Source organism: Vigna unguiculata, chromosome 7 (genome assembly GCF_004118075.2).
Source record: "Vigna unguiculata cultivar IT97K-499-35 chromosome 7, ASM411807v1, whole genome shotgun sequence".
Classification (NCBI taxonomy): Eukaryota; Viridiplantae; Streptophyta; class Magnoliopsida; order Fabales; family Fabaceae; genus Vigna; species Vigna unguiculata.
In genome coordinates this window covers 28,932,743-28,953,451 of record NC_040285.1, presented here as the reverse complement: position 1 = coordinate 28,953,451, position 20,709 = coordinate 28,932,743, and the positions used below count along the sequence as shown (strand labels likewise).

The 20,709-nt window shown below is 27.1% G+C and overlaps 2 protein-coding genes across 4 annotated transcripts; one reads left to right on the top strand and one right to left on the bottom strand.

The window, feature by feature from the left end:
* Positions 1-11,232: 11,232 nt before the first annotated feature.
* On the top strand, positions 11,233-12,201 carry LOC114190675. The gene is made up of 2 exons (XM_028079651.1): positions 11,233-11,424; positions 11,548-12,201. Exon 2 carries the CDS (start codon positions 11,659-11,661, stop codon positions 12,043-12,045), a length of 387 nt encoding a protein of 128 aa, XP_027935452.1. The 5' UTR covers positions 11,233-11,424; positions 11,548-11,658; the 3' UTR covers positions 12,046-12,201.
* Positions 12,202-15,897: 3,696 nt separating this feature from the next.
* Positions 15,898-19,645, bottom strand: LOC114189696 (peroxisomal membrane protein PMP22). Of its 3 annotated transcripts, none has more exons than XM_028078341.1 (8): positions 19,561-19,645; positions 19,161-19,289; positions 18,898-18,996; positions 18,484-18,585; positions 18,262-18,337; positions 16,978-17,048; positions 16,808-16,893; positions 15,898-16,238 (listed from the first exon to the last, which is right to left on the bottom strand). In XM_028078341.1, exons 2-8 carry the CDS (start codon positions 19,230-19,232, stop codon positions 16,187-16,189), a joined length of 558 nt encoding a protein of 185 aa, XP_027934142.1. In that variant the 5' UTR covers positions 19,233-19,289; positions 19,561-19,645; the 3' UTR covers positions 15,898-16,186. The 3 variants fall into 3 exon arrangements, with proteins under 3 accessions (XP_027934142.1, XP_027934143.1, XP_027934141.1); XM_028078342.1 differs by lacking the exon at positions 19,561-19,645 and adding an exon at positions 19,468-19,540; XM_028078340.1 differs by lacking the exon at positions 19,561-19,645 and having other exon boundaries at positions 19,161-19,517.
* Positions 19,646-20,709: the final 1,064 nt, after the last annotated feature.

Sequence of the window (20,709 nt, the reverse complement as noted above, 5' to 3'; positions counted from 1 at the left end):
ACTGTAAAAAGAAAACTTTATAATCTTTGTTTGAATAATAATAAGTAATTTAAAATGGAAGAAATTATTTAATTTACAATTACAATATGAATAATGGATCACTGTAAAATCATGCTTAGTTTTTTTTTTTTTCTATTAAAGAGAATAACTTATGTATGTGTTTGAGAAGAGTAGTTCATAAGTTAGTTCTTAGTTAATATGTAAGTTGATAAGTTAATTTATTAGATTGAAGTGTTTGGTAGCATTAATTAACAAATTATTTGGTAAATTAAAAGTGTCATACACACAGACATATATAGAAAGAGAAGTTTTATTATATAAATAGAATTTGTATTTTTCTAAATACATTATTGTACACTTATAATTTTTTATTTTTTAAAATAATTAAATTCCTATTAGATTTTTCAATATTTCTATTTATTTTTTATAACTTGTATACATTTATGGTTTAGATATGTTATTTTATTTAAATTACTTGATCTAATAAATATTAAATTAAAGTAATTTTTATTTAATTTTCATAAATTTGAACTTTTGGATTGATCATTTAATTTCTTATTACATAAAGTTTTTTTTCTTACACTTTTCGTTGTGCGTGTCACGAAATATTAATTATTTTTTAATTTAAACAACATGAAAATTTAAAAAGTTACAAAATAAATACTAAAAAATTGTAATATTAATATAAATATTCAATATCATTAATTGAAAAAATGAAAACAAATAATAATGCGTAAAAAGGAAAAACAATAACAAAACTTATTAAAATATAGAAAATAAAAAATTATAAACCAATTAAAATAATATATTATTTACAACGAAGTTATTTTGAAATAATTTATGAAAATATAACGGGTTAAATATGTTTTGGGTCCCTTAACTTTCAAAGAATTTTGGAATTAGTCAATTTTGAAACTTTAGAGAAATTTAGTCATTTGTCTTTGGAAATACGTGGATGTAGTCTTTTTATTCAAATTTTGTTAAGTTTATTTGATATTTCAAGCTTGTTTTATAATAGTATTTGACTTAACATTAAAATAAAAATGTGTCAAACATTGTGAACAACTCAAATATAATTCTGAAATGTGTACGAAACATCAAATAAACCTAACAAAATTTGATTAAAAGGATTAAATTCACATCTTTTGAAAGATGAACGACTAAATTGATTCAAAATTTCGAGATTGACTAATTCTAAATTCACTCAAAATTAAAAGGGAAAAAAAATATTTAAGCCAAATATAAATAAGCTAGCAACTTATTGGTGCTACCCAATATACTCCGTTTCTCTAATTATTATACCCTATAAAGTTACTGTTCATTTGGAGCATCATTAAATGTTTGTATGTTTAAGTACTCTCACACCAATGTTTGTAAAGTTTAAATTGTTTATGGAAGCCTGGCACGGTATGATTGAAGATTTTTTGCATTCCTTAAAGTATAACGATCTTGGACCATATAAAAACTTTACCAAAAGACACTGTAAATTTTGGGAAGAATAATCGTTCTGATTTTTGATCCTATCCTGAGTTGTAGCAGTAGAGTATGTGTTTGTCTTACCTTAGGTGTATATACGTAGAAAAGGAAAAAACATTAAATGCCCAACTCAACTTGTACAGTTAGAGTTTGTTTTCAGGCCTCCAAATATGACCAAGCTCTTCCACTTCTCAATCACAAAATAATTGCCCATAAATGTTAATTTCTTTTGATGTATACCATTCCCAAAGTCAATGTCTATTTCCTTCTTTTAACAAAGCAAAATTCATCTACAACATTGACTTGTTATCACTTTACAAGACATTCAATTACTCTTCCTCCTTTTTGAGTTAACTATTACGTAGTAAAAATAATCAATAGGTTTAGCAATTACCGGTAAAAAGTACTTCATTGCATCATCTATACTATATGGATCAAACATACATAGTTATAAAAATTTAGTGTAAAAGCGTTATTTAACAAGGACTTTTGAGAGCGAAAGTTAACATTTATCAATACAAATAATTTTTATATCTTATGATTTTAATTAGAATAATAATAATAATATAATTAATTAAAATAACAAATTATATATATATATATATATATATATATGTAATTATGATTATGATTATGTTTCACTTATATAATGACAAATTTATAAATAGAATAAACATTTTATATTAATTATAATTTGGACTAACGTAAATAATGTTTTTTTAGAGTTGTTAAAGTGGGTAAGAACCTCGTGGACAAACCTGGTTCACCATGGGTTTGGACCGGATTGAGTTGAAATTTTTCTACAAATTTCAGTACGAACCAGTTTTTGACTCAACCCACCAAGAACCTGACTTACCCGGGTTGGCCCACCAACCTGTATGGTCACACGCATTATGTTGGACTTTGCAATGTTGGATTGTTTTTTTAACCAAACACATTAGTGGGTTGGCAAATGGAAACCTAACTTTAACTCTAAATAGATGAGGATAAAGAAGATGCTTCAAGAGATAAAAATGTTGTGATTTTATCCGTTCAAGAATCTAATATTATAGCTGGATAAGTGACAAGAACGTTTTGATCTTAGATAGTAATTTGTTTTTTTTTTTGTATTGCAGTTTAATGTCATTTTGGATTGTATTTGAATTGTATTGAAGTTTATTTAAATTTTAATCCGAATTTTAATTTATGGCTTAAGAATATATATATATATATATATATATATATATATATATATATATATATATATATTATTTTATTTAAGTGGACTAGTGAGTCAACCCCTTTAACCCACCAACCCGTGGTAGACTGGACCATATTCAAAAAATTCCAGCTTGCTTGTAAGTGAACCGGGTTAGGTTAGCTTACTAAGTGGCCAATCCATAATGAATCGAGTTGGGTTGGGCCGAGCGGCCCATTTTGACAACTCTATTTTTTTTCATCTCAGTTAAACTTTTCACTAGTATATGCAAGTATTTTTCATATTCGTTTAATCTAAAATTTATATATTTCTACAGGGATTTCAAATTGAAGTTATTGCCATGTGATTTTTCTATAAAAATTAGAAAAAGAAAAGTTTATTGCCATGTGAATTTTAAAAGTTTTACGAAATATTTATACAAAAAAATTTCACAAAATATAAAATTAAAGTAGCAAAAGTCTTGTGTATATAAAAAATGACTTTTTTTTTCTTTGAACAATTTTGGAAATTTATTGAGAGAAAAATAAATAAAGATAACTTTTTTCAAAAGAGAAATCTAACTTTTTATATTAGTTATTTGATACAGAGAATAATTTATTAACTGATATAAAAATTTAGATTTTTTATGTTGTTTATCTATAACAATATATAAAGGGAATTCCCTTTTTGTGTCCACATTTCAAAATACAAATTTTACCCTTTAAATATAATAATTTATTAAATTTTTAAAAATTAACGGTTACTTTTACAAGCTTTTTATAAAATCGGATGTCTCTACTTCTTCTCTTCTTCTTTATTTATCAATGATTATTTTTTCATTTGTTCTGATATATTTCACTTTATTTTTAATAAATATAATTTTAATTTATATATTAACTTAATAACATTATAATATTATCACCTACTAATATACGCATATTTAAAAAATGTATATACACAGACGCTATGCGCAATAGCGATTGTGTTTACGCTAGTATTTTCATAAGGAATATCAATATTTGTAAAGAATCTATGTAAAAAATTATAATTGTAATATATCAATGTCTTTTTTATATTTTTTTTTTCTCTAACAATTTATCAGGGAAGTAGGTTTAAGGATGATCCAACTTTATAAAATCAGTTCAATAAAGTTACGTTTGTCTTCATTTATATAATATAATTTGATATTATTTCTACTTAACATACAATCTCGAACACAGTTTGATATTATTGTCACTCTCTTCATTTTTAATCTCCATAATGTTTTTTATTATCTCTCATTATGTACTGTGTGTCATTGTTTTTCCTCTTTTATCATCATCTCATTTCTTCTCTCAAACTAATATGTTGTAAATGTATATATTTTTTTATTTATGTGAAGACGAAATTATTGTTAGAATTAAAGACAACGTAATTGGAATATTATAATTAGGAATAACGAGATTGAAATTAAAATAAATCTCATCGTGAGAGGGAGGAAAGAATATATGAGAGAGAGGAAGAATTTGCGGAAAGGCCTAGAGGTTCTTATTGGACAATGATATTGGATATTGATTTAGGGTAGTTTAGTTTATATGATCTTATCATATGTATCTTATACATTTATTATGCTTTGTATCTTTTCATTATTATAATTTTTAAGATAAAGGATAGTGGCAATTTGAGAACATTGGAGAATTTAAATTGAAAGAAACTTACATATGAGTAAAGAATTACGGAGAAAAAAGGAAATGACATTTATACCATTGTTATATTGTGTTATAATCAATATAAAAACTTCAAAATAACTTATATAAAAAAGTTATGATACAGTTGTTCAAAATCTAAGTGAGTTTAAGTTTTATATTAGATAAAGATGAGAAAGTTGACAATTTTATAAAGATGAAGATCCATAAATTTATTGTTTTAAGGTTTTAGGTTGGTTGGAGGTGATGTCAATCTTTTATCTCGGTTAAACTCATATCTCATTTGGTGTTGAATTAATTTCACCAATGATCATATCTCGAAAAATACATAAGTGATTATCATAACTGATATTTGTTTTGAAGATTGGCTCAAACGAGGTACAATCATCATTGAGGAACTTGTGGTTGAAAGGAACTCATCTTTGAGGAAGAGATTGTTAGAATTCTAAATGTAAGGGACTCATTATTAAGAGGAAGATCGTTGGAAAATTAAATGTGAGTCTAAGTCTTATATTAGATAAAAAAAAGTTAAACACCATATATGGATAAAAATCTATTGTTTTAAAATTTTAAATTAAAAATAATGTCAATTATTTATATGGATTAGAGTCGTATCTTGCTTGATATTAAATCTTTTCTATAATCATCCCTCAAAATATCATCACAACTTAATTCTAACAATGCAGAGCACAGACATCGAGGTGGAGTAGTATGAGAAGAAAAGTAACATGAGAGGCTGTCACAACCAAAATCGTGACGGAACAACCAACAAAAACTAAAATATTAAAAAAAAGATTTGGAGTTGCCACCATAGTTTATTCAGGAAAACTACGAAAAAACAAAATAAAATAAGGCATGTCGGCAAAAAACCAGATTTTGAGTTCGAGAGTCAGTTATGCGTAAAAAAGGTATTAGCACCCCACAACATCCATCCTAAGATAGTACCTTTAATTAAACATGCAAAAGGATATGGTTTTAAAAATATTTTTAATTTTTCCAAAAAAATAATAAAAGGATGTACAAAAGAAACATTTTTTTTTTTAATTTTTTGGGTCCGACAAGGATTAATTCTCACTCTACGTATCTCCATTCAACATGGAGAATCAAGGTTACGTAGGTAGTTTTTTATGAAAGAAATATTTGAGAAAAAGACTTAATTTTTGTTTGGTGGATTTTAAAAAACTTTTTATGTTTTTTTGGTATTTTTAATTATTTGAAAATGAGTGTCATGCGATACGAGTGACCGCACAAACACAAAATTAACACAAAGAAAACTTTTTTATCTTTAGTTCTTTATATATATTTTATATGTTTTAGAAAAAAAAAATTGAAAAATTGGTGTCATACGACGCAACTGACCGGACAAACACGAAAAAGAAATGAAGAAAATTATTTTTTATGATTTTTAGAATAAAATATTTATGAATAGTAGAAAATAATATCCCTTAATGATAATATAAAAAATATATATAAATTTGAGAGAATAACATCACTGACATACCTTCTACACTTTTCAATTCCTCTTCTCTTGTATCAATCTCACTATCTCATTTTGTATATTATAACTATCTTTTCTCTTTTCTTTTCTCGCCTCCTTTTCTAATTTTTTTTATTTTTGTTTCCAAGAGAGATGAAAAAAAAAGGTGTGTCTATGTGGGTGGTAAGAAAGAGAGAGAGGAAGTGTAGAGAATATTTTGTTTTCTCTTTTTTTTATTTTATCTCTTTTCATGTGACTGACTCCCTATTTATATTCACAAATCAATGCAATCATAGCCTTAATTGTAATGTAAAATATAAGGAAGAAATTGGTCATAATAGCAACACATTCTGGGAATAAAATCATATCAAATCAGAGCACAATATCAAACAAGATGGGTAATATTAATTCAACAATTTATAAATCAGAGCACAAAATCAATCCCAATTAATAGTATTGATTTTAATTATATGAAGAGATATTGATTTTAATTATTAGAATCATATAACTAATTTCTCTATGAGCATAACAAACAAATGATAGAAGATATGTTGAATTGTTGGACTCAAAAACAAGAGTCTGATAATTGAAAATAAATTGAGTTCTTTCTTCTTCTTTTGTTTTTACTTCTCTTTTAATCTTTTTTTTTTACTAAAATTAAAGTTTGGAGGTCTTTGAAAAAAATTATTTTATTTATTATTAACTTCAAAATATTTTATTTTTTATTTTTTTCAAAAATAAATTTGTTTATCCGAACAAGTGTGGATAAAGCCTAAGTTTAAATTCAAACATGTCATCTAATATGAGAAGAAAAGTAACATGAAAGCTTAAGGTACAAGGGGATGAGATAGAACAAGAATATATATTAAGGGGTGCAAAAGGTAAAGCCTAAGTTTAAATTCAGCTAGGAATCTGACCCAAACCCATCAGCAGGAGTTGCAGTATTGAGAGATATGACATTGACAATAGAAAAAGACAGAAAGTGACAGTTGAAAACGTGTCTAGCTAGCTGATAATTGATGCCAGTGGAGGAATCGGTAATTGGGGTAGACATGAAAGATTCTTTCTCGTGTTTCTTTTTTCGTACTATTATTTAATAGGTTTGTGTTGTCAATTAAAAAACAATATTGGGGAAAATTTTCCGATGAATAAACCGATTTTTTTATACTAATAACGCATGACAATTCAATTGATAATTCTAAATAACATTATAATAAAAATTATGAATATAATTAAAAAACATGAAAAATAAATAAAACATTTTAAAAGAAATTTAGCGTATTAGACCACAAATTATTGTGAACCATTTATTGACGTGAGCATGATCGAAAATTTTTTACCACCAAATGTAAGATTATATTAGTAGAAAATTTGAGTCACTATCAATATTTTATAATAACTAGAAATAAGACTATAGTATAATATATATAAAAAATTATAATATACGTGAAAATAAGGTAAGTCTCATTTTGTTGAGTTACTTTTATAAAGTTAAATTTAAATTTAATACTTTAATATTTTCAAAATTATAAGAGTTTATTTTAGTTGGGATTTATATTCATTGTTTTATCTATTATTGAATCCACGAACCATAGTATATAAATAGAGTTAAATCACTTCTTACAAAGTCACTTTTCTATAAGAGTCTCTTTCACTGGAGATTTAAACATATCATGCCATCTACTATTGGATTTTCTTCAATTTCAATATTCAATGTCTTAACATAAAGAGCTAATTACATTGAAAAAAAAAAATAAAAATCAAGTTATGATATATAACTGAAGTCAAATCTCACCTTATTAAATTAAATTTGTAAGATTAAGATGTATTTAAATTAAATAGATGAAATCATAATTACTTGTATTACACTTTATATACTTATATTATTTTTACAGTGAAATTCATGTACTACACTTTTTTTTTTTGTTTTGATCTCCATGCTAAAAGTTACTTCTATCAAATTCTATACTAATAAACTTTTAGTTTTTTATAATATTTAGTTTTTTATTATATTTTATTTTTCCCTTCCCTTCGTCCTTATTTCATTGTGTGGGTTTTATTTCTCGTTGATCATCATAGTATAAAATTGTAGGTAGTATATTTTAAAAATCAGTTAAATATGTTTTTGGTCCCTCAAGTTTCAGTGAATTTTGGGATTAGTCCCTTTTTGAAACTTTATACCAATTTAGTCCTTCATCTTTAGAAATGCGTGGATTTAATCCTTCTTACCAAATTTGTTAAGTTTATTTGACATTTTAAACGCATTTTATGATAATATTTGAGTTAACATTGAAGCGAAAATGTGTCAAACAGTATAAACAATTCAAATATTATTATGAAATACGCTTGAAACGTCAAATAAACTTAACAAAATTTGGTAAGAACGACTAAATCCACGTATTTCTAAAGATGAAGGACTAAATTAGTATAAAGTTTCGAAGAGGAACTAATCTCAAAATTCACTGAAACTTGAGGGACTAAAAACATATTTAACCCTTTAAAAATTGATGAAAATTAAATTTTGTATTTTTCTATTTATTTTATAAAGTACAAAATTTAGTGTTAATAGATAATAAAACATAAAATTAAATATAATAAAGAATATAAATATTTAGGTTTAATTTTTTTTGGTTCCTTTCTTTCTCAAAAATTGATCCTACAATATGTTAATTACATCAACAAAGCAAACCATATATTAAAAGTTTCAATTTTAATAAAAAAAAGTCATTGATTTGTTTTAAAAAATTTAACAAAATTTATAGTAAAAGATCAAATTGTATCAATTTTTCAATAATTGGGACCAAATTAAAACTAAAAACTGGAGGATCAATTTAACATTTTTAAACCAAAACATGAATCAAAAGAGTAATTAAGCCAAATATTTTTTAAGATAATTTTTATTTTCTTTCTCATTATCTTTTTAGTTCTTCATAAATTGTAATAATTTCTCACTCTAATATTGTAATCATTTTTTACTCTCATATGTTTTCTTTCTGTTCTTGAAGAAAAAAAGTTAGAAACAAACTCATTATTTTTGCTCTCATTTCTCATTTATCACATCCTTTTCTAGACTCATGTCTCAATAACGAAAAACATTATTTTTATCTCATGAGCTTTTTTGTATATTTTTTTTTATGAATATAGAAGAAAAATAAATAATGTAGAAAAAAAAATGTATTATGTGTTTTTTCATAACCGATTTTTAATTATGACTTGATTATAATATTTTTTTAATAATTATGTGTCTCAATTATAAAAAAATACTATGATAAATTATTTTTAATGTCATTTACAAAAGAAAAGTATATTGATAAAAAATAAAAGAATAAATTCATTTTTTAAAAGTGATAAAAAAGAAACTATTGATGAAAAGAAGATAAACTCTATTTCTTCAGTTAGAGAATTCATTTCTTAAAACATTATACTAATGATCGAATCTAATAATCTCAAAATTATATTACTTTAGCCTCTCCAACATTTTTTGTCAAGATCCGCCACTGGTTGACATGGTCCTGTCTTCAACCATATATACATTGAAAATTATGAGGCACATATGTGTTTTACAATATACAAATATGTCTACATTGTATAGTTGGAGGTTATTCAAAGTTAACATATGATATCTTTAAATACACTAACATTTGAAGTGTTGGGAATCTAAGTATGTGTATAAGTTCTATATTGGGTATAAATAAAAAAGTGGAGTATCATATAAGGATAAAGACTCATGAACTAATTGTATTAAGATTTTGGATTAAAAATGATATCATATGTGATTGAACTCAAGTCTCATTAGTATTATATCTTCCTAGTAAATCATCTCTCGAAAAATCTAACATAAAGCTATCCAAAATTATACTTTTCATTCCTGTTCCAACAAAACAGGGAGATAAAAAACTCCATTTTTTTTAAATGATATAGATTATATTGTAAGGAATTTGAATAACAATTTAGCTGGATAGAACCAGTTTCTCAACCAACTTTAATACCATGAAACAAGGCTACGAGTTCAATGTACTAAAAAAAAAAGGCTTCGTAACCATGACAACATAATTTTTTGAGTATGCTTTATTTTATATAAAATATTTAATTCCATGAATCCATGGTGTATATACAATTTTTTTCGTTTTACAATTTATTTTATATATTTATTATACTAAAATGAAAGTGAATTAATTTGATTAATTTTTTATAATAATAAGATCAAAGTGTTCACCTAATTCTCAAAATATTATTATAAAGATAATAATTAAAGATTAAAGTATCAACATATATAACTTGATAAAAAAATAAATTAAATATTCTAATAAAATAATTATAATAAAAAAAATTTAAAATTGTTGAAAAAATTAATAGTGTTGTTGTTGGTGGCTTGTGGGTCAACCTACTTCCAACTCGGTTTAAACCCATTTAACCGTGATTAAGTGAATTGGTTCAGTTCAACCTACTTTTGAAAAAAATGACATTTTCTCAATTCAACCCGATTCGAACTCGTGGTAAACTAAGTTGAAACCTATTTTGACATCTTTATGTTCGCCCGACTCGAATGTTTGGACTTGTGGACTTTTCTTGTCCTAACCAATTAACAATTTCACAACTTTGGACATTTTAATTTCTTTCTTTTTTTTAGTGAATTTCAAATTTACCATTATAGTTATTTAAAATACCTTATTCAAAATTTTTCAATTTCAATCTCCTTTTAATTTTTTCATCTAAACATATCATTTTCTGTGAAAGTATTTCAAATTCTTCAATAAATAAATTACTCTATTAAATTGTCTAATCCAAATATACAGATGAATTGAAAATTTTTTATGTTCGAAACTTTGATACATTTTAGTCTTCAAATTTAAAAAATGAATAGATATAATCATTTTATCTCAATTCTATTAAATTTTGTTGACATGTGTTAACGCGTTTCGTGCTAACATTTTGATTGTGTACACCAATACATTTTCACTCCAATATTAACCAGGAATCCCCGTTTCAATGTTAATTGAAAAAAATTAACAAAATTAAACTAAAAAATTATATTAATTTATTTTTAAAGTTTAAAAAAATGTATTAAAATTTTTAACAATAACAAATTCCAAATTTACATCAAACAAATTAAAAATATATTTAATCCGTTTATTTATCTAAGAGTTCATTTATCCTCCTTGATCATCTTTGCCGGTTTATAAATTCACGTATATTTTTAGAGAGACGCATATTAATTTTTTAAAACAATTGTACTGACCAAATGTGAATGAATTTATATAAAATAAAACAAAAGTAATATTTAACCAATGAAGAAGACTGAAATTGTATTTAACCTAAAATAGAAAATAGTTATAACTTATTATTGGTGACGTAGGAGTTATATATTGAAAATTGAGGGACAAATGAGTAAAACAAATTGGTAGATAAATATATTATGACCCTCTTTTTTTCCTCGCACACTATTATTCCTCTTCCCTCTCCCATTCGTACTCCCAAATCACAATTCCGCTCTTTTCTTTCTGGTCTCTCACTCATCTATATAATCTCTCTCACTCCGTCGCATGCGGTGGTGACTCCTCAAACCCTACCAGATCTGTTCTCGTTTTTTCACCCAACGCCGATTCCTGGTTTCCTTCTTCCACAACCCTAACCAACTCTTTTTTCGCCTAATTTTTTAAATTATTATTGTTATTAATTTTTTTTGTTACCGTTGTTGTTGCTGTTTTTAATTGCATGTTGGAACGCTTTAGTTGTGGACCCGGTTTGAGGTTCCTTCACTAACGACAAAACTTGGGATTTCGCAAATTTGCCCTTCCAAAAACAAAAGTAGTAGTGGCCTCTACGCTTCGTACAATTCGATAATGAGTCAGCATCCTCGTAGAAATTTTCCAGGTGGCAACTCAAGAAAGGCGAAGCTTGCTGAAGTTGATAAATCGGCTCCACCAAAAGCCGCTGAGCCACCACCCTCAAATGGGCTTTTAGCCGGGTATCTAGCCCACGAGTTTTTGACCAAAGGAACACTTTTGGGTCGGAGGATTGAACTGGACTCGGCCCGACCCGACTTATCTGGTTCTACCTCAGTAGAACAGAAGAGAATCCGGTTGAACCCGCAGACTGGGGAGGTGAAACCCAGTGCGGTGAAGGAGCATGGTAGTTACGAGGAGGTATCAAACCTTTTGAAGATAAAGGGGACCTGCATAAAGGGAATTGTGAACCCCACTCAACTTTCCAACTGGATTAACAAGTGACAATGTTTTTTTCTTTTCTTTCCTTTTGGGTATTCCTACAGACATCTTTGTGCCTGCAAATAACACCAATCGTTGTATTTTGCAAACTTGCACAGGTTAGTTTTAATTTCATTCAAGTTGGAGCTTTTTTGTCTCTGCTGCTTCTTGCTTCTTCCATTATCTTGATTATGAAAATAATTTATTTCTTCTATAGATCCAAATTATCCAAACTTAATGCTATTATTGATATTAATATCCATCAGTTAAAAACTATCTATTTCATTTATTTGATTTCTTTTTAAAAAATCATAAATTAACTAAAATAGTAGATTACTTATAATTCGAATGATCTTTGTTAATAAGATGCAGTTGCTGAAGTATTATAGATTGATGATTCGATGTGCAATGGTAGAATTGCTTTTGGATACACCTTTTTTATATATACAGCAATACAAATGTAATGTTAACCTAAAATTCATATAAATTACTCAAATATTTTATTGCTGGACCGATTTTAGGTTTGGATAAAATTTTCACAATTTGTTTTTCATTATGCATCACGTCTTGGTCTCAAATTATTTTATTGCATATTTTTGTGTATCCTTTGGATTTGATATATTCAAGCTAGATGTTTGACACTCTATGCTTAGAGATACTTAACCAATTCTTTCATAAATATTTATATCAAAGAAAAATTAAAATTAAAAATTCATAAATTTAAAATACATTATACATTAATTAATATTTAGGAGCTTTTTTATATTAGTTCTATAACTTCTTTTTTTTTTTTTTTAATCTGTGCATCTATTATTTTTGCTTATACAATTGTTCATTTTTTTCTTTCTTAAAAAAAAAACCTTCTGGATAAGTTTCTTCACATAGATGTCACTTTACAATTAATCACTACTTATCATTTATATGTTATTAAGGGATACAAATCAAGGTAGTTTGTTTATAGTTGGATAATTATTGTTTTTATATTTTATTTGGGGTTTACTTATATGTTAAATCTTGTATATGTAACATGGTTTTCTCATTAAACAAACAAATATCTACTGATTATGAGAACTGTAATTCATCTCTCATAATAAATAACATAATACTTTTATAAATTGGATAAAATTTATTTGTCACAGGTGTAATTTGAATCGACATAATTTGAATTGACATAACAAACACACCTATTACGATAACTAAAATTTTAATCAACATATAGAGTAAGTATTTACTACATTGATTCAATTGAAATTGTCATGGTAAAAGTTAGTGTACCTTTTCTCTTATTCTAATTTACATGAATCTCACTTTGATCCTTGATTCATTAATCATCTTCGTATCATAATAATTATTATTGTAGTTATCATAATGATCACCACTTTCGTGTATATTTATTTAATAATTATAATATAATAAAGATAAGAAAAAAAGAAACATCCTTCGTTTTTTTTTTTCTCTCAAAAGCTTTGAAAATCATTTATTAATTTAAAGAAGTTAATTTATTGACCTGAGTATCTGGTTCACAGGTAAAAACAATTGGATAAAACTTATTATGTTCTTAAAGGTTGGATTTATATCAATTACAAAATTGATATAGTAAATCTAAAATAACTTACCAAAAAACAATGTTTCTTGAGAATATCCGGTGTACAAATTATGCTCATATCAATATCTAGTGTATATTTGTATATTTGCTTGTCAAATAAAATATAATTTGTGATGTAGGTTCAAAATTTTAGTGTTAGGAACACAGATGTGTTATCTAGGCATATAAGTTAAATTTTATTATATCTCACCTCTGGCTAATCCAAATTAAGTCTAGTACACTCATGCGTTTTTGTTTTATAATGTCCAAGATTCAAACATAAATATATTTTCTTGAAAAAACATAAAATCTTATTTAATATCTTAAACCAATAGGCTTTGGATTTCATTTTAACTTTTTCTCATCCAGTATTTATCAGAATATATTTTTTTAATATTGTACTATAGTGGTTAGATCGATCGTTATGTATCTACAATGGATAAATTAACTATTATATAATAGTATTTAGATTGTCCAACATTTTAGGAAGGTCGCAAACCGTAAAGGTCGTTAACTTGCAAACAACCGCTAAGCATATAGGAATACCATACAGTCCACAACTAAACGCATAACGCAAAATAACGAATCAACTAAACCTACATAACAACCAAGATTGATTAACTACATGACCTTCTCAAAACACCTATTATTACCAAGAATGTCACATACTCCAACTTAGAATAAATTAGTTAAACTATTTTAAAAAAGTGCGGGACTTGAAACTTTAGTCCAAACCAAGTCCACATAAGCCCAATAAAGGGTAGGATCACTAAAGATATAATTAAGGCCCAACCCATGGTCTAAACCAAGGAAAATAATATTAGTTTTCTATAAATAAGAGTGGACATTAGCAATTAAAAGTACACATTTCATTAGTGCATAATCTAAGATTTGACTTTGATATCTTTTGCGGACTTGATCGTTGGAGTCTTTTCTACATGTAACCCTCCAATGATCCATCAAGTTTCAAGTGCTAAAGACATGTCGAATAGGACCGATGAGCATCCATCAAGAGGTTTAAAGATTGTGGTAAGATAAAGTTTGAGTCTCGTAATCATCTAATATTATCCTTGCGAAAACAAATCTTAAACGTGCTTTTGTTCTAAATCTATAAACGGAAGTATGTGTTTTTTTTTTCTCAATTTTTGTCCGTAAAAATTGTAGACAGTAAGAATTACTTTTTATCATAACATAGACTTTTGTAAATCTAGATCACGCACAATTAGGATGACAAAATATATTTGTATTCTTAGATATCCACGACGAATAGTTAGCATCCATGAATATTTATTACTTGTGAATAATAATTTTTTTAATATCTATTATAAATGATGGAATATTTTATTAATTTAAATTTAATTAAAATTAAAATTTATATTATATTATATTTTATAATTTTATTTAAAAATTTTATAAAATATATACTTTTTTAAATATTTACGGATATATATATATATTCATAATTACAAATTTTTTAAAATCAGTAAGTCTTGTTTAAACAAAGGGACATATATATAACAATGTATAAAAAGATACATTCTTTTATGTCCATATTTCAATATTTCAATTTTACCCTTAATTATTACTTTTAAAATTATTTATTTTATAAATAGTCTACTTTTAACCTTTATTTTAATAACTTTTTTATCTTTAACTGCTATTTTGAAAATTTCTTTCGTGAACATATCTTAATTTTCAAATTTTACATTTAATAAACTATTTTAAAAATTAATTATATATTTCTTAATCATCTTAATTCAATCTCACGAATAACAAATATTATTTTTATACGGATGAAATAGCGGACCCTACCCCATGCCATCCTACTCACAACTTAGATTTCTATTGGATTTGTGCTCTTTTCGTCTCTTCAATAAAATAAAGTTAAATTTAGTTTTTTAAAATGCAATTTTAGTCAACATACTAAAATTTGGTTATCTTTATTTCAGGTATCATATTTAGAAGATGAAGGACTCGCCACCTAAAGTAATTAAACCAAATCCCCTCTTTCTCTCTTACATGATTAGACATCATTCTTAGAAAAATAAAGACGATAAATATTCTTACTCGATCAACTCATCTTTTCGTATTTTATTTAATTTTTACATTAACTGAAAAATAGATCAGTTTAAGTGGCAGTAAGGCATTATTGTTAACCAAATATATATATATATATATATATATATATATATATATATATATATATATATAACTTTTTATCTTTTAAAATCAGTTTAGTCACCATAAAATTAATTTTATAAACACAAAAACTAAACAAATCTATTCCCGAATTAATTCTATCCAGCAAAAGTATATTTAAAAAATGGGCTTGGAGTAGATAGTTTTCAAAATCATAGTATGATTATAGTTGATGCCATAAATTGATGTTGACAAGAAGTAACATCACATTTATCGATAGTACTACTGCAAGCTCAACTGAGTCGTGACAGCCAACAGAAATTGAAAAGAATAGTCTAATGTGGCAAACAAACTACCGTGAATGCTTCCCTATGGTAGATTTTCCATCCCACTTTGCACAGGAAGCAAACAGAAAATTACCCAAAACTCTGAAATTTTGTCCTACGCTTTCTTAATTGCAACAGACCTTGCTTTCAGATTCAGAAAGATTCCCCTGATGAGAAAGAAAGTATTATGCAACAGGCCCATTAATTATCAAGAAATTCATGGAAGGTATGACAATAATTCATTTATCAAACTTAAACCAAGGAACAAACTATTATGCACTTCAACCTTGTGCTAAAATCAAAATCTTTAGTCCCTTTCAAGGTATGTATACAATATTTTAGAGAAAGTTTGTTTAGAAAAAATAGTTTAATCTACATACAAAAAGAAACAAATTGCAACAATATATTACACTTGGTTGCATTTACTAGGCATAAGACTTCAGGTAAGATGGTAGGTCTTGCAAATTACTAAGTCACAGAATGATGGTTGATGGCAGAATTTATACAATAGGTATTTTGTTCGCTTTAAATATGCCCTCTCTCGTGACCTTATAAAGTCAAAACTGAACCAGCTTCTAAGAGTAAAATATAATTTCACATCACTCCACAGGAACCTTTTGTAATTTACAATGCAATGCATAGCTATCATAGTATAATCAACTCATGATGCTGATTCATGAATTTTAGAACAAATGAGAGATGCCATGGATATAGTAAGTTCAAAGATGTAACTCACCAGCAAGCAGCAACAAAGCTGTGAAATACAACACGGAGCTGCAGAGGCATATACTGGTAATTCACCCAACCAACTATAGGCCAAAACTGCAAGTAAAACCATATAACTTCAAAAAACTAGCTTTTCAAACCCATGAGCTGAATGGAAGACGAGTGTTTTCATTGCCATACCTTCCATGCAGTCAATTGAACAGAAGGGTAATCTTTTTTAATTTTGTCTGTGACTGTACTCCAAGGTCTTCCTGCAAACCAGTTAATTACAAATTGCAATGCAGATAAATTTGTCAGGATACCTTATTCACAGGTTGTATTAATCATGTAATACTGTTTGTATTATCCATAAATTTAGAAAGTCTTTAAAAAGCTTATTTTGTCATTCTTAAGTCAGGTCTTGAAAATGTATTATAACACTTAACAAAAACTGAAAAGCTGCCTACATTTTAGGTGTAGTACATGAAGAAAATCAGAGAAATATGAGGTGTATTTTCCGAAAAAAGCTTAAATGTTTTCTATCACTCAATGTATACTAATCTCTTAAATCTTGAAATTTTGTTTGTGTTTTCTTCTTCATTGCAACTTTCCAGACTCTCCACCCTCTTGGTTTGACCAAGTCATTTCTGTGGGAGTTCTATGTGTTTCACATAGATAAGAACAAGTACTTGTTGTAGATCGTAACTCAGACACATGCAAGTAGCCTTGTATTGAACTCCTCCAGATTGTCCAACACAAAAATTCATATAGACAGGATAGTTTAGGAAAATAAAACTTCGTTGTTAGACTCCTTTGTATGCTCCAAAGGTAGGAACACCAAAAACACTGTTAGACCTTATTTTATTTATTTACTTATTTTGCTAATTATATAGTTCACCAATTTCATATTAGTCAAGGGTATGTTTGATAAAACTGAAAAGTTTTGCACTGAATTTGTTTCCTTTGAAATGCTAAAACTGCATCAAAAGAAATTACTAACATTCTTGTCAAGAAAAACCTCCGACATCATTTATCACGTAAAGAATTAAATAATTAAATAACTGTTGCAGAACACATTTAGCATTTCCCATATGTTGAAATTCATTATCCGTGTTATGCCAGGAAATATAAGAATGCACTGAGGACACTCATTTTAAAGTACCACATTCCAGTGCAATACACCGTATTGACACATAAATACTAACTTCAGCAGCACTACAACAACAGTGACAGGATCAAAGTTAAGAATTAAGCAACGACAAGCGACCGATTTCTTGCATTAGCATAATAATCATGATAAACACATGAAAGCAGGTATTTAAGGAAGAGCGAAACAATTGAATGGTTTCCGAGGAGGTGAGATGCAGAGCAGACAAGGCATTAACAGCAAAAGTTGGCATTAAGGTTTAATGTAAATGTTTCAAAATTAATGTGTAAACTGAGGTATAACATAAAAATGAGAACTTATTCGATCAGTGAGCATACCTTCTATAACCAAGCCATAGTACATCAGGAAAAAGAAGTTGTTCCATGGGGAACTGGTTATCTGTTCAAGGATCACCTATTCATAGAGGATATTTCATTCATTAGAGAATGAGTTAAAGCCTTGTAGCAGGACTAAACATTATAGAACCTAACACAACACAAAATAATGTCCCCACAAGTGAAAGGACCAGAGAAGAGACCAAGGGATAGCAATCACAATACCTTCTTAGCAACAGTCTCATTGCCTTTCTGCCCCTTGAAAATTTTATCCATCAATTTGTGGAGAAAATGTCCAAAGGGTCCCGAGTAGGCAAAACCATAGAGCTGCAAAAACAATTTGATTTCAGATATGCTCAGTCCTTAAAAATTTCTCTTCAAACTTCAATTTCTGCTTCATATTAGGTGACACTGTTTTTTTTTTTTTTTTTTTTTTACATGATCACTGAATGAGAGTTCTGAGAGGTTGATGGTAAAGATGATATTCTAGTTAGCTCCATGGAAAATACCAACGATTTTCAGAAAATCTGATACATTACAGACACAGATACTGTACAAATTGAAAATGAAATTGAAACAGTGATTTCCTTCATAGAACCAATAATTTAGGAGAAACATGGTTAAGGAAAATGGACATACCATGAAAAGAAGCAGCCTTCTCAACTGAAGTTTCTTGGCCCCAGATATCTTCTGTGCAACTGCATCACTAAAACCAGCCAAAACTGCTGCGGTAATTGCCTAACAACCGACAAGGTTTTTTTTAACAACCCCATTAGTATCTTAAAACCCAAAGGGAAAAATAAATAAGAGAAAACGATTTGTTCCAATAAAACCCAATTGTTTATTCTCTTTTAAATAAAAATGAGAAAAACGAGAAGTGTGTGAAAGGAGAGATTTGAAACCTTGGTTCTGAGGGGATGGTGCTGAAGCTGGTGAAGATATTTCTTGAAAACATGGTTGACTTTGTCAGACATGGTGGTTGATCAAGCCCGGATCTTGTGTATTTTTAGTCTGTGATAGTTACTTGTATCCTTTGAAAGATGGAAGAAGATGGAGAGTGAGCAGAAACATAGAAAATATAGAAAGACAAAACAAAAGCATTAGAAAGGGTAATGAAAGTATCAGAGGTTAGGTGGCAAAAGCGAATGGAGGTGCTACACATGAATCACACGATTCACACACAGCATGGCATTGCAGAAGGAAGTTAACTTATTCATGACAAGACTAGACCAAAATCGATGTGATCCCTTCCCAGAAATTCTTAGATATTAATTAGACATTAATTAATTAATTAATACCTACCCTAAACATTTCAAAATAATAGTAGCAGAAAAGAACGAAAGATGAAGGAATCTCTTCTTTCCACTGGAGAGGCATTTAAATATGTTTATGGTAATTTTGCACGCGTGGAAGCCTGTGTTGATTGGATCCAATTGATCCCGTAGATTTAATAATCTAAATCATACTAGTTAGATTTGTATTGATATGATTAATGATTTATTACTTTTTCATTTAAATTCAAATTAAACCAATTATTAAGTAATTACCTAAAATACGAAAAAAAATGGATACTGTGAAACTTGACACGGTGAGTAATCCGATTGAAATGAATGAATTAATGATTGGAAATGGGATAGTTTGACGAAATCAAAATTTTAAATAAAATTCTAAAAAATATGATTGTATAGTAAAAATATATAAACGCAATTCATAATTCAACAAATTTAGTAGTAGTAAATATTGATAGTATTTTAAAAACTATCCATATATAGTATAGTTCAAAATATAACGTGTTTATATTTTTTTTGATTCATTTCAATAAATTTTCAAAAATCTATTTATACGATTTTCTGTAAGTGATGGCATGCTATTAATTAGATCCTTAGTTTTCTCATAAAAACTTCTATATATGAAATACTAAATTGTTTTTATCTAAAATAATAAGTCGATTTTCTATTTAAAACTATACTTGTATCTCTTGTTTGAATGTTTCTCATACTACTTGTAGAACAACGATTAATAATTCATCTTATACTTATATTTAAGTTGAATTTTTTTATATATAAACAGAATATTTGGATTGTTCATTAGGTTTATTTCACTTTCAAAAAATAATTTAATTCATATAAAAAAATGTCTAATTCGAATCAAGTAATTGATTCACTTATTGTATTAAACTGAGTCTGGTCACTCGAGTTAATGTGATTCATGTAAATGATTGATTTTCTTTTAATTTAACCTAATCTAATCAGAAACTTCAACAAGAATTGTCCAAACCTAACCCAAATTTAGTAAAAAATATATAATTATAAAACTCTGGGAGGCAAATTTTCCAAGTGTAATACACGTCAAAGTTATAAATTATTTATTTTTTAGACAAGTTTAAAAAAACTTTCACAAGAATTTTAAAATAGAAAAATAAGAAAATAAGCCAGTTTCGTTAAAACTGAC